The sequence below is a fragment of the Balaenoptera borealis genome (assembly GCF_965194805.1).
Source record: "Balaenoptera borealis genome assembly, chromosome: 4".
Lineage (NCBI taxonomy): Eukaryota > Metazoa > Chordata > Mammalia > Artiodactyla > Balaenopteridae > Balaenoptera > Balaenoptera borealis.
In genome coordinates, this window is record NC_138861.1 from 77,327,674 (window position 1) to 77,345,533 (window position 17,860).

The 17,860-nt window shown below is 39.5% G+C and overlaps 1 protein-coding gene across 4 annotated transcripts in view; it reads left to right on the plus strand.

Annotated features, from left to right (window-relative positions):
* SCFD2 (sec1 family domain containing 2) overlaps positions 1 to 17,860 on the plus strand; it is a 394,904-nt gene that overhangs the window by 148,976 nt on the left and 228,068 nt on the right. For all 4 annotated transcript variants that reach the window (XM_082390564.1, XM_082390565.1, XM_082390563.1 and 1 more), the window contains exon 5: positions 15,340 to 15,589. In XM_082390564.1, the coding sequence (XP_082246690.1) occupies positions 15,340 to 15,589 (250 nt within the window). The remainder of the gene's footprint in view (positions 1 to 15,339; positions 15,590 to 17,860) is intronic.

Consider the following 17,860-nt stretch of genomic DNA (forward strand, 5'->3'; position numbering starts at 1 on the left):
TCATTCACTGGTGCTAGGAAGAAGCCAGTGAGTTCTGAGTACTTGGTGGAGAAAGGGAGGGGCAAAGTCAGAGAAAGGAAAGGAGAGAGCACTCAAGTCAAGTTGGCTGCCTTCACGATTGTGCCTCTGTGTCTCCAATCTGGCACTTAGGCGTCTTCTGGAGTTTGTCCAAACTTCCCTTCTGGAGCAGAGAGTGTTCCAGAATTGCTTCTGAATAAGATGGCCCAGCCTGCTGAAATTATGGTCGGGGTGCTTCTGGGAGAAGAAGCCCTGAGTTCTTGTCCCAGCGCCACCCAGCTCACGGGTTTCTGCAGGCAGGTCGTGGATGTGAGGAATGGTGCTTTGTTACTGAGTAGAATTTTTGTGTTGCTGGTCACTTTCCTAAAGGGGCTTGAGGCCTTGGACAGTGCAGCGCCCTTTCCTTCTTACTTCCTGTCAAGTGATACAAAATGTTTTGAAATAATACTTAAGATAATTGTTGTGGTTTTCACAGGCAACCTCTAAGCTGGCCTCTTTTACCCTTGACTGCACTGCACTTTTTTTTTTTTTTAACATCTTTATTGGAGTATAATTGCTTTACAATGGCGTGTTAGTTGCTGCTGTATAACAAAGGGAATCAGCTATACATGTACATATATCCCCATATCCCCTCCCTCTTGCGTCTCCCTCCCACCCTGCCCTACATTTTTCTCTCTCCTCCCCATTCAGTAGTCTTTGCTTTGCTCTGTGGATCCTGGAATTCAAATTCTCTCACAGGCTTTGAAGTGCAGTATCACATTCTCCATTAAGATAGCTAAAATTTATATTTTCATCTTCTCATATATCCCCTAATTTGCCAAAATGGCACTCCTTTGCTGGAGTCAACAAAATGACATCATTTTCAGTTGCCTGTTAAGAGCTGTGAAATTGTTGCTTAGCCAGATTAAAAAGCAAGCAAGCAAGGAAGAAAAAAAATGGATTTTTAGATAACGTATACATTCTATGGGATATTTTGTTAGTAAGAACAGGATTTATCGAGAGCTCAAGCAAAGAGTGGACATGTTGACTTGGCGCTGATTGGAGGAGTGTGAATATTCTTATACAGGCTTCAGAAAGCCCAGCATTGACCTGTTTTTATTATTTTTATTGGCTCCCTTGATGATAGACAAACTGGCCTAACCTGGGGCCAACAGAATCAGCAGGAAATTTAGGTCACGGATAGTTGCATTTTAAAAACTCTGGTTTTTTTAGATACTGCTCAATCATTGTAATTGATTGACGATAACATGGCAGAGAGGGCTCTTAAATCATTAAAGGTGGCCAGATAAAGACAAATGGCTGGAGATTTTGTTGGATGCACGGTCCCCAACTCCCTGTGGTGTTCTGTTCTGCTCTCTGAAGAAGTAGCTTGTCCCTCGTTTCATGCAACTTAAGGCCCAGCTGGCCTGTGTACAGAAAAGGGCCTCTTAAACTTGGCAGTTCTGTTTGAAGCACAGCGTAACATCATTTCCCAAGAGATGGGGAAAAAACATTACAAAAAAAGTTTCTATCCCCCCTAAAACATATGTGTGTTTTAAAATGAACAGCCTTTAAAAGTTGTTCTTTCCATCTTTCTCTGAAATCAAGGCCCTAGCCTTTACCCGTAGCTGAAGGTAAGTGCAGTCAAATTAGATAATTTGATAACTCCTGTAAGCTTCTTATATTTTCCTGCTCTTGCTTTGGGTAAATGCTAATTTGTAATAAGAACTCTAAATAGATAGCTCTGTTCTTCCCAGGATGCAGGAAATGTGGCCCGGTATAATGGCATTTTAAGAAGTTTTTATTGAAGTAAAATATAATACTGTAGAAAAGTACAACTCAATGAATTTTTCCTTACGGAAAACATCTGTGTCATCAGCACCCAGTCAAGAGATACAGTATGACCAGCAACCCTGAAAGCCCTGCTTTTTCTTCCTCCCTGTTACTCCCTCCTTTCAAGGGGTAGGAACTTCTAAAAACATAGATAGTTTTCCCTGGCTTTTGTATTTTACATAAATGGAATTGTATAATACGTTCTTTGTTATGGATTCTTTCATTCAACATTTTATTTGTGAGATTCATCCATATTGTTGTTTTATGAAATTGGAGGTCATTCTCATTGCTGTGTACTATTTCACTGTGTGATTCTACTACAGGTTTTCTCTCATGGGCATTTTCTGTGGGAGAGAAAGTTTGTAGAATCTGTCTTCACTTACGCTGAGGATTTCACCATTTCCCAGTGCCAGGGAATCGTTTGCTCCACAGACACAGAGTGCCAGCAAGTTCCAAGTGCCCCTTAGAGGGATAAATTTTAGGAAACACTTTCATACTTCGAGATCAGCCTCATTGTGCTACCTTACGCCTGCTTATTCTATTGTCTTCTGATACATTCTTCCAACTTTCTTGTCTATGACATTATTTTGCTCTCTCCAGAATCCTGCCATTCATTTTGGTCCCTTTCTGCCTGTCCTGAGCTCATACATCCATCCCCCTTTGTGAAATATTTGTATCTGTCCTATTCATACATTTCACTCCAATTCTGCCTCCTCTGTTATCTCCTTTGAACCACCTCTTCCTACTCAGAACCTCTTCAAAAACCTTGAAATAATTCTAGACTCTTCTGTTTCTCTCATACTTCATATTCAATCCATCAGTAAACTGTGCAGGCTTTAGCTTCAAAATATTTCCACATTCAATCAATTCATACCACCTCCAATGTGCCTATCTCAGTCCAAGCCCCATTTTTTTTTGCTTGGATTATTGAGATTGTTTTCACCTGTCTCTGCTTTCCTTGCCTCTCTAAAGTCTGTTGTTCTCTTCACCACAGCCTGAATGATAGCCTTTCAAAACATAGATCATGCCATTCCTCTGTTCAAAACCCCTTTCATCTCAGAAGAAAAACAAAGGTTCTAACAATGGGCTATGTGGCCCTGAATGATCTTTGCCCTTCTCTGTCTTGTGTCTTACCCTCTTCCCACTTCTCTTGCTAAGGGAACTGAGCCTGCTCAACTTCCACACCGTTGATCTACCACCCTATTCCTGCTGCTTCTCATCTGAAGCCCATGCCGTGGTCCCAGTCTACCATCTTTAAATTAGCTGCTCCTGGAGACCATTTCCACCCTCTTTGATGACTTCAGGATTTGATTCCTTTTTGTGCATATCTCTTCAGCATGTCCCATCCTTTTTTTACATAGTTGTAGGTATACATAGAAAATTATGCTGTTTGTAAAGGACACACTGGGTTGACAGCTACACAGGACTGGAAGCCACTGGCCCAGTGGCACTGGCTGCCCTGAGCCCCATCCAGCTGTCCCTTAGGCTTAGGGGGGTACAGGGTAAACATGGCATGGAGACACCCTGAATGAGAAATTCTGCCTTAACATTTGTGACTGGAAGTACATAACTCTCCACCAGAGATTTTTAACCTTGAATGAGGTTCTGGGGCCAGTCATCTACCTTACGTGGGGACTCTAAAGAGTTGTAAGTCAGTAGATCGCCTCTGACGTGCTAAGTTGGTCTACTGCTGCTCTTGCTCTGTCTGACTTGTCTTATTTGCTGAGTTCCCTTGGTGATTTCTCCCAGTCAGAATCCTAGCATCATAGCCTGCCTCAAGGCTCTGGATTCCTCTTCCCCACAAACTCTGATTTCCCTCTGACTGGGAAGCACTGGAGAGGAAATGTGTAGTGGATCAGATGTAGGTTTTGGAGGAAGACAGTCTTAAGTTGGATCCCAGCTCAGCTATTCATCAGCTGACACCCTTGACAAGTCACCTTTCTCAACCTCAGTTTCTTCCTGTGAAATAATAATGCCCAATGTTACAGGGTAATCAGGAGGATTAAATGAAATAATCATTAATTATATCCTTGTAAATGTTCATTTCTCTTTTTCTGATGTCAACTACTTCATTGTAGAGATGAGTATACTTTTGAACTATGTTCAAAGGACTGAGCTGGAGATAACCATTAGGAGTAAGATGGGGTTCTTGCCATCAAGAATTTTTCAGTCTTAGAAGGGGGCTAGACATGAATAAACAATTAAATTCAGGGTGATAAGAGCCATGGTAGAGGGAAGTAGAGTCTTTTCAGGGATCACAAAGTAGGCACACTTAACACACAGGGAAAGTCGGGGGAGATAATGTTTTAGTTGAATTGTGAGACCAGGTGGAAAGGAGGGAAAAACATTCTGGGCAGGGATATAAGCATGTACAAAAGCACAGAGGCAAATGCAAGTAGTTCAGCAAAACTGAAATGTAGCCTGTAAGGAAAGGATTCATGATGGATGAGGCTGAACGGTTAATTAGGGTCACAAAGCTAAAAGAAATGCATGTGTCCTGTAAAAGCTTTACCTTGAAGACAGTGGAAACCATGAAATAACTTTAAGGAGATCAAATTTTTGGTTCAGAATGAGATAAATCATGGCTAGAGATAAGAGTAGTTGCAACCTAGGCGGTAGAGGAAGGCATATATAAAATCATCAGGACTTGGTGGCTGATTTGATGTGGCAGGGATGAGGGAAAGCTGTGATAGACTCCAAGTTTCTGTCTTGTTCAACTGGAAGAATGATGGTACCACACAACAGTATGGTATACAGACTGCAGAACAGAGAGTGAGGTAGAAATCTTCATATCAGTTTTAGACATGTTGAATTATATTTGCAGATGAGATATATTCAATACAAGTGGAGATGTCCAATAGTCAGTTGACTGTATGGGCAGCAAGCAAAGGAGAGAAATTTGGCTGGAGATGTAGATTTATGAGTTATATTAGTTAATATTCAGATTAAGGTGAGAATCCACAAATACAGTGACTCAAACAGGATGGTTTGTTTCCCATACACACTGCAGTCTAGAAATTGTTGAGTGATCCAGTCCAGATGCTACTCAGAATGTGGTCCACTGGCCAGCAGCATTGGTATCACCTGACAACTTATTAGGCATACAGAATATTCAAGCCCTATCCCCAAACCTAGTCAGTTAGCATCTGCATTTAACAAGAGCCCCAGGTAATCCACATGCACATTAAATTTTGAGAAGCTCTGATTTAAAGGACCTATGTTGCATGAGAAGGGGAAAAGACCGTAGAAAATAATGAGCTTTCTTTTTAGGATGTGACATCCCTTAAATCAGTAAATATTAGTATTTACTATAGTAGAAATTAAAACTGAGAATAGTTTAAAATATTTATTTATCAATTCCTTTAAAAATAATAACAAGCCTGTTACAAGCTAGCATAAGTAATATATTTTATGAAAAAAGAACTGTATTTCCAAAACAAACAAACAGAAAAGTGAGAATGGCATTGGTTTATATTTTTGCAAATCTCTTTAATGTCTCCCTGAAGAGAAAACAGCTGGGTTCTTGTGTTTGCCTCCTCATTCAATATGCTGCCGTATGTTGTTTTGGTTGAAGTAATATTTGAAGAAAATCCAGCCTCATGCAGATACGTAGTTGGAAAAGGCAGGAATATTTTGATCGCCTTTTCATGTTTGCAGATATTGTGTTTTATACCATACCTTGACTCTACAAGTAGTAATTTCTTAAAGGTAATTTGTAATGTGGAATTGGAAAGTGTATCAGTGAGCTTTCTGTACTCTTTTACATTAAAATCCACTTGTCTATCCTGCATTTTGCATGGATCTTTTGCCTATGCCTGATTTCCTTACATCATGCATGGGTCATTTGAACAACATTGGCTCACTGAGGTATGCAGATCTTCCAAACGTTGACACATTTCATTGTGCAATTCAAAGAAAAAAAAATCACATTTTTAACGTCGCCGTAGATGTCGTCAGAAAAGTCTTTAAGTATAGAAAATCTGGCAGTGGCAGATACAAGTTTTCCAAAAATTGAATTTTAATTTAAAAGCCAGAATTTTATCATTGGCAATAAATATGTCAGTTGTTTTCCTGGAAGAAACAGGCTCACTTTGTTCATTTTTGAGAAAATGCTTGCCAAATACCCAAGTTTTAATTATAATTTTTCTATCTGAAATTTTTTCAAGTAACAATGATATTGCATGAGAGGAACAATTCAGTTTATGACTCAAATACTTGCACGAGTTCTTTTCCTCAAAATAACCACTGTACTTTAGTATATAGCACAAGCGCTTTATGCATAGTTCCTATTTTGTTACACAGAATATTAAAGAGACATTTATTTAAGCTTTGAGATTTTGTAAGATTAATAATTTTCACTGCTTCATCGAGATCACTCTTAAGTGAAACTGGCTTTTTAAAAAATTCCAACTGTAAGTACATAGCACAGTGCTCAAGAATGCAATGTTATCACAGTTTGGAGCCTCTCTCCTTGATCTGTGTTAAGGTACCAGTACTTTTACCCACCATTATTTTTGTACTATTAGTGCAACTGTCAACAAGGCAAAGAATACCTTAGTATTTTTTGTTCTTTTTCTTTTCTTTCTTTCTTTTTTTTTTTTTTGAGCAGAGGAAGGTTTATTGCAGGGCCAAGCAAGGAGGATGGGTGGCTTGTGCTCAAAAACCCTGAACTCCCTGATGGTTTTGGGGGAAAAGGTTTTATAGGCCAAGTTGGGGATGAGGGCTGCAGGGTGTGTGACTTTCTTCTGATTTGTTGGTGGGGAGGTATCAGGGTGATGCTCCAGGAATCTTGTGCTCAGCCTGAAGTTACCATCCTCCACCTGGGCAGAGGCCTTAGTTCTGCAGAAGAGTTCAAAGATATTGTTATGTATATTCCTTGAGGAGGAACCAGGACCCTTACCCAAGGCTGCACTATTGTTTCTTGACTGCTTCTCCCTTGTTTCTGTATTCCCTCCCTTCCCTGATTAGTAATTCTTTGAACCTGCCCCTTGGAACTCAGGGAAGGTCAAGGAGGCTGAATGAAGCCTATTTCCTACAAACAAGAAACAGGGGACGTGGAAAGAATTTGTACCCGAGGGACCTCCTGCTCAGTTGCGATCCCCCCTTTTCTTTGATAGTCCTCAATCTTGAGGAGAACAGGTGTTGGAAGCCTTAATATTTTTATAAAAATAGTTTTGACCTTGTGGACCTCTTGAAAAGGTCTCTGGGATCTCAGGTCTGTGGCTCACACTTTGAAACTCACTGTCCTATATGATTATCCTGGGCCTGATAAATATTGGCTTATGCAGTTGCATGATTTTGGACTAATTCTAGGCAAATTTAAATAGCCAATTAGGGAGCAAATTATTAAGTAGCAAATTTTAAATTTGGTGTGTCTCTGTGCCTTCCTTTTCTCTGACAACCCTGAAGGCACTCACTGGTCCCCTAGTGGCACGGATGGAATACTTACCACCCAGGAACCAATTCATGCTTGCTCTTGCTTGTTTGTTTAGTCATTGGGCAGGTATTTATGGAGCCCTACTTTTTACCAGGTTCTCTGACTGGGCTATGGGCCTGATGCAGAGCTTCACATGCCCTATCTCACATAAACCACTTCCATCAATTTTCTATTGCTGCTGTAACAAATCACCACAAACTTAGTGGCTTAGAACAACAGAAATTTACTACATTATAATTGTGTAGCTCAGAAGTCCAACACTGGTCTCACTGGACTAAAATCAAGGTGACGGCAGCACTGCATTCCTTTCTGGAGGCTCTAAGGGGACATCTGTTTCCTTGCCTTTTCCAGCTTCTAGAGGCCCCCTGCATTCCTTGGGTCATGGCTCCCTTCCTCCATCTTTAAAACACGCACTGTGCTTCTCTCTGACCTTTCATCATTGCGTCTCTCTCTGACCACAGCCAGGAAAGGTTCTCTACTTTAAGGACCCATGTGACTAGATTGGGCCCACCCAGATAATGCAGGATAATCTCCCCATCTCGAGTTCTGTAACTTTAATCACATCTGCAAAGTCCCTTTGGTCATATAACATATTTATGGTTCTGGGGACAAGAGTGTAGGTCTCTTTGAGGGGGTGTTATTCTGCCTACCACACACTTAGTAAGTGTGCATTAAATAGTTGTTGAAGGAAGGAACGAAGGATCCTATCCCACCACTCATTTCTCAGAGCTTTGCTCCTCCCTGATATTAGATGTTGATTGTTTAAGAGTCAGTTGAGGTACCACCTCTTTGAGGATTTAGGTGTTGCTCTGCTCTATTTCCAAAGTAAATGAATACCTCTACTAAAGCACTTATTTACTGCATCATCATGACTGTTTGCTCCTATCCCCACTCTCATGTAAGTTCCTTGAATCTTGTGTCTGGCACATAGTATGTGCACAATAAATATTCGTTGATGAATGCATGAGAGCAGCAATTAATTATCCTTATACACACCAAGTTACATTTTTGCATTTTCCCTGAGGCATGTAAGCCCCATTCCCCAAAGAAGCAGAGTGGCTTTAGTTTTGGGAATTTAAGGCCTTGTGGCAAGTATTAATGCAAGAATGGCAAAGGCCATTAACACAAGTGATATTTGGGGCAGAAGGGCCTTAGGCACTCCCTGGCAGCACCCCTTGAGCCCGCACCCACCCGCTAACTGAGCGGAAGCTTGGAGGAATTGTAGAGATGGGCTCTCTGCAGAGCAGCACTTTCGAGTGGCTTAGAGTTCCCCTACGTGTCTGCAGGCTCCGCATTCCAGAGGAACAGGTGTGGAGCCACCGGCCTGCTCTGCAGCCGCATTACATGTGGCCCATTTGCACCTCATGCCTGCAGAGGTCACCAGCACAGAGACTGACTGTGACTTTGCAGAGGTGTCTTAATTCAGCCCCAAAGTTGGCTTTTCTAAAGACAACATGCATTTTACAGAGGGCCTTTTGTATGGAGTTACTGGGGATTCATTCAAAAATAACAGAAGCCCCAGTCTGCAGAATTAAAAAAAAAAAAAAAAAAAAAGTTTTTGTCATTCCAGACACAGCTCCAGTCTTCCACCTCCTACTAGTAGGCCCATTTATATCAAAATGAATGAGAAATTTAATCCCTGGTACTTTATAAAGAAGCCATTTTTTTTCCTTTGGTTGTGGTTTACTCTGTGTGCTTTTTTAATGGCAGTGTTTAATAATGTTTATATTGCCTTTAACCTTTGACTAACTTTGCAGTTAAGTTCCAAGATGTGATTACACATCCAGTATTTGTAGGCTGCTCCTGCCTCCTTTGAGACTGCTAACTTCTTATTCCTGGAAGGTATTTCATTCTCTTACCAAGCATCTTAATCACTTCTGCTGGGTAAGAAGGGAGTCAGTGGGGTAGTAGGCAATAGTAGTAGTAGCAGTTGTGTAGTATTGGGTTGGTCAAAAAGTGCCTTCGGTTTTTAAGTAAAAATAAAAGACACATTTTTCATTTTCACCAAGAACTTTATTGAACAACGTATTCACCCTTTTGTTCCACAGCCGTCTGCCATTTTTCAGGCAACTTCATAATTCCATCTTCCCAAAACTTTTTATCTTTTTGAGCAAAGAACTGTTCCAGGTGCCTTTTACAGCCTCCCAGGTAATTGAAATTTTTTCCATTAAGAGAATTTGTAAAGACCTAAATAAATGGAAATCCAAAGATTCAATGTCTGGTGGATACGGTGGATGAATCAGAACTTCCCAGACAAGCTGTAACAGTTTTTGCCTGGTCATCAAAGAAACATGAGGTCTTGTGTTATCCTGACGGAAGATTATGAGTTTTCTCTTGACTAATTCTGGACGCTTTTCACCGAGTGCTGCTTTCAGTTGGTCTAACTGGGAGCAGTACTTGTTGGAATTAATCGTTTGGTTTTCGGGAAGGAGCTCATAATAGAGGACTCCCTTCTAATCCCACCATATACACAACATCACCTTCTTTGGATGAAGACTGGCCTTTGGTGTGGTTGCTGGTGGTTCATTTCGCTTGCCCCACAATCTCTTCCATTCCGTGTTATTGTACAGTATCCACTTTTCATCGCCCGTCACAATTTGTTTTAAAAGTGGAACGTTTTTGTTATGTTTAAGTAGAGAATTGCATGCGGAAATAGGGTCAAGGTTTCCTGCGCTGAACTTACGTGGAACCCAAACATCAAGGCGATTAACATAACCAAGCTGGTGCAAATGATTTTCAACGCTTGATTTGGATATTTAGAGTATGTCGGCTATCTCCCGCGTGGTATAATGTTGATTGTTCTCAATGAATGTCTCGATTTGATTGCTATCAACTTCAACTGGTCTACCCGACCATGGAGCATTGTCCACCGAGAAATCTCCAGCACAAAACTTCGCAAACCACTTTTGACACGTTCCATCAGTCACAGCACCTTCTCCATATGCTGCACAAATCTTTTTTTGTATTTCAGTTGTGTTTTTACCTTTACTGAAATAATAAAGCGTAATGTGCCGAAAATGTTGCTTTTTTCTTTCATCTTCAATATCAAAATGGCTACACAAAAATTCACCAAATTTGATAAGTCTTTTTTAAATGTGTGCTGATATGACAGCTGTCACATACAATCTAACAAAATTGTTTCGAATGAAGTTAAAGACAACTAAGTGCTACTAGAGCCATCTTGTGGAAAAAACCGAACGAACCTTTTGGCCAACCCAATAGTAATAGTAGTTATCAGGGACTATGTGCCAGGCACTGTGCTTTGTGACTCCTATTATTAAATCTTTAGAATAACCTTATGAAACAAAAACTATTATTGTGTATCCTCAAATGTAAGGGAAAGTGCTTTCCTTAGAATTAGCCCTCAGAAAAGAGGGCCTCCCCTTACTTTTGAGTCCTTACAAAGACTGTCCCTTTGTGGGGTTACTCTATTTTAAACCACAAAGTAGTTTAAGCAATCATCCCAGTATTATGAAAATGCCTGTGGCTTGGGACTGCTTGATATTCAGGCCTTTGTGATACTCTTTCCATTTTATATAGATGAGAAAACTGAGACATACCCAAGGTCATACAGCTAGTAAGTGGTACAGCCAGAATTCAAACCCAGGCATAAAATCTTACTCCCATCGCCTCATTTTTAATCCACCTCAGATTCTTTCTTTTACCTTTAAAAAAGTTTCAGTCTAGGAAGTTTCATCTAGGATGTTTTCTTTCCTTCTTGTTGAGGTTTCATTCTAAGAACAGAGAAGATCAGAGGATGGGTATGCATCCAGTCTGGAGTCATGCTTTTATGGATAGCACTAGGAAGGTCTAGTTCACCTTCTAAGCCAAGGTGGCATGGGATTCTCTCTGCTTCATCCTTGCCAGATCACCCTGCTTCCCTTTGCTTTGATGGGAAGTTCATTGCTTCCTGAGTCAGTCTCTTACCTTGGCTCTGGTTGTAGGAGTTCTTCCTCATACTGAGCTGAAATCATTTGTCTTGGAATTTTCAGTCTGACAGAAAGGAGATCAAAATGTACGTGGCTTTGTCTCTTACTATCTTCCCTTCCTCCCCTCCCCTTCTTCTTCCCTTTCCAATAAATGTTTTATTTTAGAATAGCTTTAGATTTATGGAAAACTTGCCAAGATAATACAGAGAATTTCTGTATACCCCTCACCCTACTGTTAAAATCTTACACTATTGTGTATCCTCAATCATTTGTCAAAACTAAGAAACCAACATGGTACATTACTATTAATTATAAACTCCAGACTTCAGTCTGATTTCACTAGTTTTTCTCTAATGTCCTTTGTTCCAGGATCCCATCCAGGATATCACGTTACATTTAGTCATTATGTTTCCTTAGTCTCATCTGGTGTGTGATAGTTTTTCATTTTTTCTTTATTTTTCATGACCTTGACGGTTTTGAGGGAGTACTGGTCAGGCATTTTGTAGAATGACCCTCAATTAAGATTTATCTGATGTTTTTGTCATGGGGTTATGGGCTTGGGAGAAGAATACTGCAAAAGTAAAGTGCGATTCTCATCACATCATATTTGGGACACGTGATATCAATGTGACTTATCACTGGTGATGTTAACCTTGATCCTCTGACTACGGTAAAGCCACTCCTCCTTCCCCTTTCCATACACAGTTTTTTAGAAGCAAGTCACTATGTTCAGCTCACACTTAAGAGGTGGGGCGATTAAGTTCTGTCTCCAGGAGGAGAAGTATCTTATGTAGATAAGTTATTTGGAATTCTTCTGTTAAGGAAGATTTGTCTCTTCTCCTACATTAATTAATGCAACCACTTATTCATACCAATGTGGAGTGATGCATATTTATTTTATACTTTGGGTTATAATCCATTACTACTACTACTTTAGTTATTCTCTTGTGCAAATCGTTCCAGCTTTGACCACTGGGAGATCTCCCAGTTGTCTCTTGTGTCGTTTTGACATGCCCCCATTTGTTTGTTTTCTAAGGACTTCCTTACTTTCTAGCACTACAAGATATTCCAGGTTCTTCTTGTATTTTCCCTGCCCCATCCCTAGAATCAGCCATTTCTCCAAGGATCTCTGGTTCCTATTATTGGAGAATGATATTAGAAACTAAGATCTGACCACTGGAGTGCTCATTGCTACTGGAATGTAACTACTTCTAGATCTTCTCAGTGGACAGAGTTTGGAAATACGTGAACGTATATCAGCCCATGTTACACACATATCTACAATATTTCTGCATCTACATTTCTTTCTATAGTTAGGCTTTTCTTTTTCAAGTATTTATTGATATATTTTGCTGTGTAGCGAACAGCGAGATTCACTGCCTTCTACCACCAATGGTAATTTTTTAAGGTAGGGGGAGAAGAAAGTAAAAATGGAGATGTTAGCGTAACTATGACTTAAGAACTCAGTCACCCTCTAGTCCGATCATGTAATTTTAGAGATGAAGACATCCTAAGAAGTTTACTGAGATCGAAAGAGGTTAAAATACTAGCTAGTGGAACAGTCAAGATTGGAATCTGGCTTTTTGAAACGGAATCTCTTTATTTCCACAATATCTAATGCCTCTTTAAGACTAATCAGTATTCTTGGCTTTGTATTCAGCTCAGTTATTAACTTCTTCGGATGCATTAAGCAGATTAAAGTGTAATTTTAGAAATTGGTGTGCAGAGGTACGAGCTAGCCAATGGAAGTCTGCTGCAGTAACACTGAGGAGGGATTTTGCTCTCCAGTGACAGATCAATAACTTGAAAATGATGCTCTGATGGCCAGATGTTAGTGAGTGAATCTTCTTAAATGACTATGATGACTACCCTGCCCTGTTTTACTTTTTATAACTATCGCAAAAAAAAAATCTTTTTGCTCTGGGGAGAGAATCAGAGGATTCCTATAGGACAGATACTTGATGTATACACCTGCTTTTTAGAAATGGGATATAAAGCAATGAAAGAATCTGTTTAATGTCATCCAAGGAGTTGGTGATAGGGTAAAAAATAAAAAGCGAAAGCTGCCGCCCCCATGGCCCTTCTTTTAACAGGCCAGCCACACAGCTCCTTTCTTTTAAATTGCTTTCCGGCAGCTTTTAAAGTAAAGAACAAACACTTGAAAGTTCCTCCCAAGAGACTCCTGAGGCTATAGGACAGTCCTAGGATGCCTTCAAACCTTTCAGCCATTTCCTTTGAGAAGTGGGTATGTTTATACTTGATAAACCATGTCTTGTCACCGCATAACAGTAAAATCTCCATTCTGTTCTTTTCCATTTGTACTTTAGTCATTCCATTTTATTTTTGTTTGGTACATTGTGAACATCCAAGATTTTTAGTGGAAATAAATGGTAACAGCTGTTTCTCGTGTACCAAAAAATATAATTATGAAACTTAACCTTGAGACGATATGTCCAGATTTTCCCAGGTGTGGAAATGACTTGAAAAGCTCATTTTGGGGAGTCGTCCCAATACAGAACCACATTCAGCTGCTTGCCATCAACTTCATTCAGAGAGAGAGAGTTTCTATAGGTCTTTCTTTATTCCAGTACTCCCTTCTTAACACGGCTTTTCCTCTTTAAAATAGTGCAGGGACTTCCCTGGTGACGCAATGGTTAAGAATCCGCCTGCCAATGCAGGGGACACGGGTTCGATCCCTGGTCCGGGAAGATCCCACATGCCGCAGAGCAACGAAGCCCGTGTGCCATGACTACTTAGCCTGTGTTCTAGAGCCCGCGAGCCACAACTACTGAGCCCATGTGCTGCAACTACTGAAGCCCATGCACCTAGAGCCTGTGCTCCGCAGCAAGAGACGCCACCGCAATGAGAAACCCGCGCACCGCAAGGAAGAGTAGCACCCGCTCACCACAACTAGAGAAAGCCCGTGCGCAGCAACAAAGACCCAACGCAGCCAAAAATAAATAAATAGATAAATAAATAAATAAAAGACTATGGTCTAAAAAAATTAAAAAATAAAATAGTGCATATTTACCGACATAAACACACCCTTAAGTCCCATCTTTCATTCCTGCTTTTTCTCCGTAGCTCTTACCACCATTTAAAATACTGTATATTTTACTTCCTTAGCTTTAAATTGTCTGTTTTCCCCCATTAGAATTTAAGCTCTATGATAGCAGGGGATTTGTTTCGTTCACTGCTGTCTTCCCCAGACCCAGAGTAGTACCTGGAATATAGTAGATGCTCACTGAATGCTTCTGAATGAATAACGTGAAAGTTGTAACTCGTGATCATTTGGCCCCTGATTTTAATATAAATACAAATAGTTGAGTTTTATTTTACAGGGTTATTTTAGATTATAAGTAGAATTAAATCACATTGTTTAAAATGGGGATTTATCTATTCACCAAAAACCTCAGAATTTGTACTAGAAATGTGCATAGTGCATTGGAAGTTATGCAGCTAACTCAGTAATGCAATGCTGTTATCACGTGAAAGGAATTTTGAAATTCTCTGCTAAATATCACTCAGGAAACTGGTGGAATATCTAAAAGCACATTTTTTTTTAAAGTTTAAAGGTGAATTATCTTCAGACTAACGCAAAGATATCCTGACGTGTCATTACCCAGTTTGACCAGATTTAGCAGAAAATAACTTTTCATTGTTATAAAAAAAAAATCTATTCTGACTAATATTTGCCACCTTAAAGAATATTAAAAGAATATGCTATAAAATCCAAAGTAATTCCTCTGAAGGAATGTCAGCATATAGGTGCTGGCATGTTTTTATTTTTAATCATATTATGTTACAAATATATTATTTTTATTTAAAATTTCTAGCATCTGAAGTACTTACACTTTTATTTTTAAAACACATGGGCTCTTATTTCTTTAAGCAATATGTAAGATAATCGAAAAGGGTATGCAACTTGACTAGCCATTTTATGAACTAGATCTTTCAAAACAACAGCTCTAATGCCAAATTTCCTGCAGTATTCTCTCCAGGACAAGAAACAAACAAATAAAAAGCAATCCAGTCAGTGAACATCACAGACTTGTTTGCAAGCTATCTTTGGGCTGATGTAGTGCATAAATTACATCTTTGTACAAGACTGACATATGTGCCTATTCCCCCCTTTTATTTCAGAGCATTGGGGAGTCAACAATGTCTGTTGTGTTAAATCAGCTGCTTCCCATGATTAAGCCTTCAAACCAGAGGACTAATGATGACTACAGCCCCGAAGAGCTGCTGGTCCTCCTGATATATATTTATTCTGTCAGTGGAGAGTTCTCAGTGGACAAAGACCTGGGTGAAGGTGAAGAAAAAGTGAAGAAAGCGTTGGCTCAAGTCTTTTGTGAGGAGTCTGATTTGTCACCTTTGCTGCAGAAAATCACAGGTGAGTGTTTAACACAAATAGAGGACATAAACATCACCGATACAGAAAACAGATTTAAAAATAAAGGCATTTGGAAATAGAATGTAACCATCTTCATTAGAGTTGTTCAGAATTTCATAAGGCCTGATGAATGCTAGCCAGCCTTTAGGATTAGAGGTTTTTGTTGTAGGTTTTGGTTTTTTTTTTTTCAGTTGTGGTAGTGAAGTGGCCTTCTAGTTGCTTGTCAGTATTCATATTCTTAGAGCCTAAGCCTTGTTAAAATAGCAAAATACTCACAGGGTGTAATATCTTTAAGGAAAAATAAAATGATGTGCATCCATCCTATTCAAAGGATTTCTGTTGACATATTCTCTTTGAGATTGTCATTTCAAACTTAAACAACAAAAACAAAAAACCTGTTTCCCTAAGATGTTGTACAATGTTATAGGATGAAAATTGCCATTTTCAAGAATAGTTTCATATTTTGACTTCTCATATTTCATCTTGAATCTGAATTAATTGGTAGTATCCAAAATAATCCCCAAACATCCCAGTAAAGTAGGCTGTTGATTTGGGGGAAATACATAATTAAATATCCTAAAATCTAACCATTTTCACTTCTAGTAAGAACTGTGATATAACTTACGGAGATATTCATTTGTGTTGTTTCATATCAAATTCAATATTCTTTATATTTTGTGTAAAGCTTATTGCTAGTAGTGTGGATTGAGCCTGGGCCTGTTTGAGAGTGAGAAGTTATTAAAACTTACATGTAAAATGTAAATACTTTAAAAACATACCAGGTTGCCATTCATTCATGGATATGTGTGTGTGGGGCATGTAGACCTCTCCACTGGGGAAGGCTCAACTGAGGGAGGTTACATATCATCTGACTTTTCCTCCTGTCCCCTGTCCCGCCTCCCTGGGGGGAGCACCCAGCTTTCTCAGAAGCAGGCTGTGTCTCTGTCCACCTGAGCATCCCGTGCATGTGTGCTTTCCTTTGTGCCCACTGCTGACCTTTCCTGTGCCTGGTCATGGAAAATGAAACCCTGACAAGATGGAAACCGAATGAACTTCCCACAGAAATGAAACGTTTCCTTGCCCAGTACAGAACCTGCTTGCCAACTTAAAATCTACCTAAGGAAAACTTGTGGGAGTTGTTCCCATTTCATTAAGGTACAGCACTGAGTGTGATTCCATGTGTGTGTTTGGCTATCAATGAATATTGACTTAGAAAGGCTTAATATGGTTTATATAGAGCTTAGAACAGTGATTTGATTCAAAGTCAATTTGAACGCTAGGAGAGTATAATTGGAAGTTATTCTTAACACACATAATTCCAGAAACAGACAACAAAGATGGTGTGTTTTAACGAGGGTGTTTGGATAGCTTTCTGCAGCGTTAGTGTGTTACTGTATTATTTTGAGAATTGAGGTCAGGCAGTCAGTGTTCATTCGATATTCGCTCAAGGTGTTTATTGACCCAGAATTTCATTCTTTATTGGTTTCTCTATTTTATGATTGCTCAGGATAGTGCATTTTCTTGCTTTTAAATGTGATTTCATGTTTAAAAACACTTCTGTACATTCGTGTTTATATTAGGAAAATTTGTAAAGTTAGCAGTTGAAGGTAAAAAAAAATAAGAAATTGTGGAAATTTTAGTGTATCTTTTAATTTTGGAGACATCTTATTTTATAATACGAAGTATACATTCCTACCTAGATTAGCTTTGTTTTTTTTTAAATTTATTTTTTATACATCTTTACTGGAGTATAATTGCTTCACAATGCTGTGTTAGTTTCTGTTGTACAGCAAAGTGAATCAGCCATATGCATACATATATCCCCGTATCCCCTCCCTCTTGAGCCTCACTTCCACCTCCCTTTCCCACCCCTCTAGGTTGTCGCAGAGCACTGAGCTGATCTCCCTGTTGTATGCGGCTGCTTCCCACTAGCTATTTATTTTACATTTGGTAGTATATATATGTCGATGCTACTCTCACTTCGCCCCAGCTTCCCACCCCACCTCTCGTGTCCTCAAGTCCATTCTCTGTGTCTGTATCTTTATTCCTGCCCTGACAGTAGGTTCATCAGTACCATTTTTTTTTAACTCCATATATATGCATTAGTATACAGTATTTGTTTTTCTCTTTCTGACTTCACTCTGTATGACAGACTCTAGGTCCATCCACCTCACTACAAATAACTCAATTTCCTTTCTTTTTATGGCTGAGTAATATTCCATTGTATATCTATGCCACATCTTCTTTATCCATTCATCTGTCGATGGACAT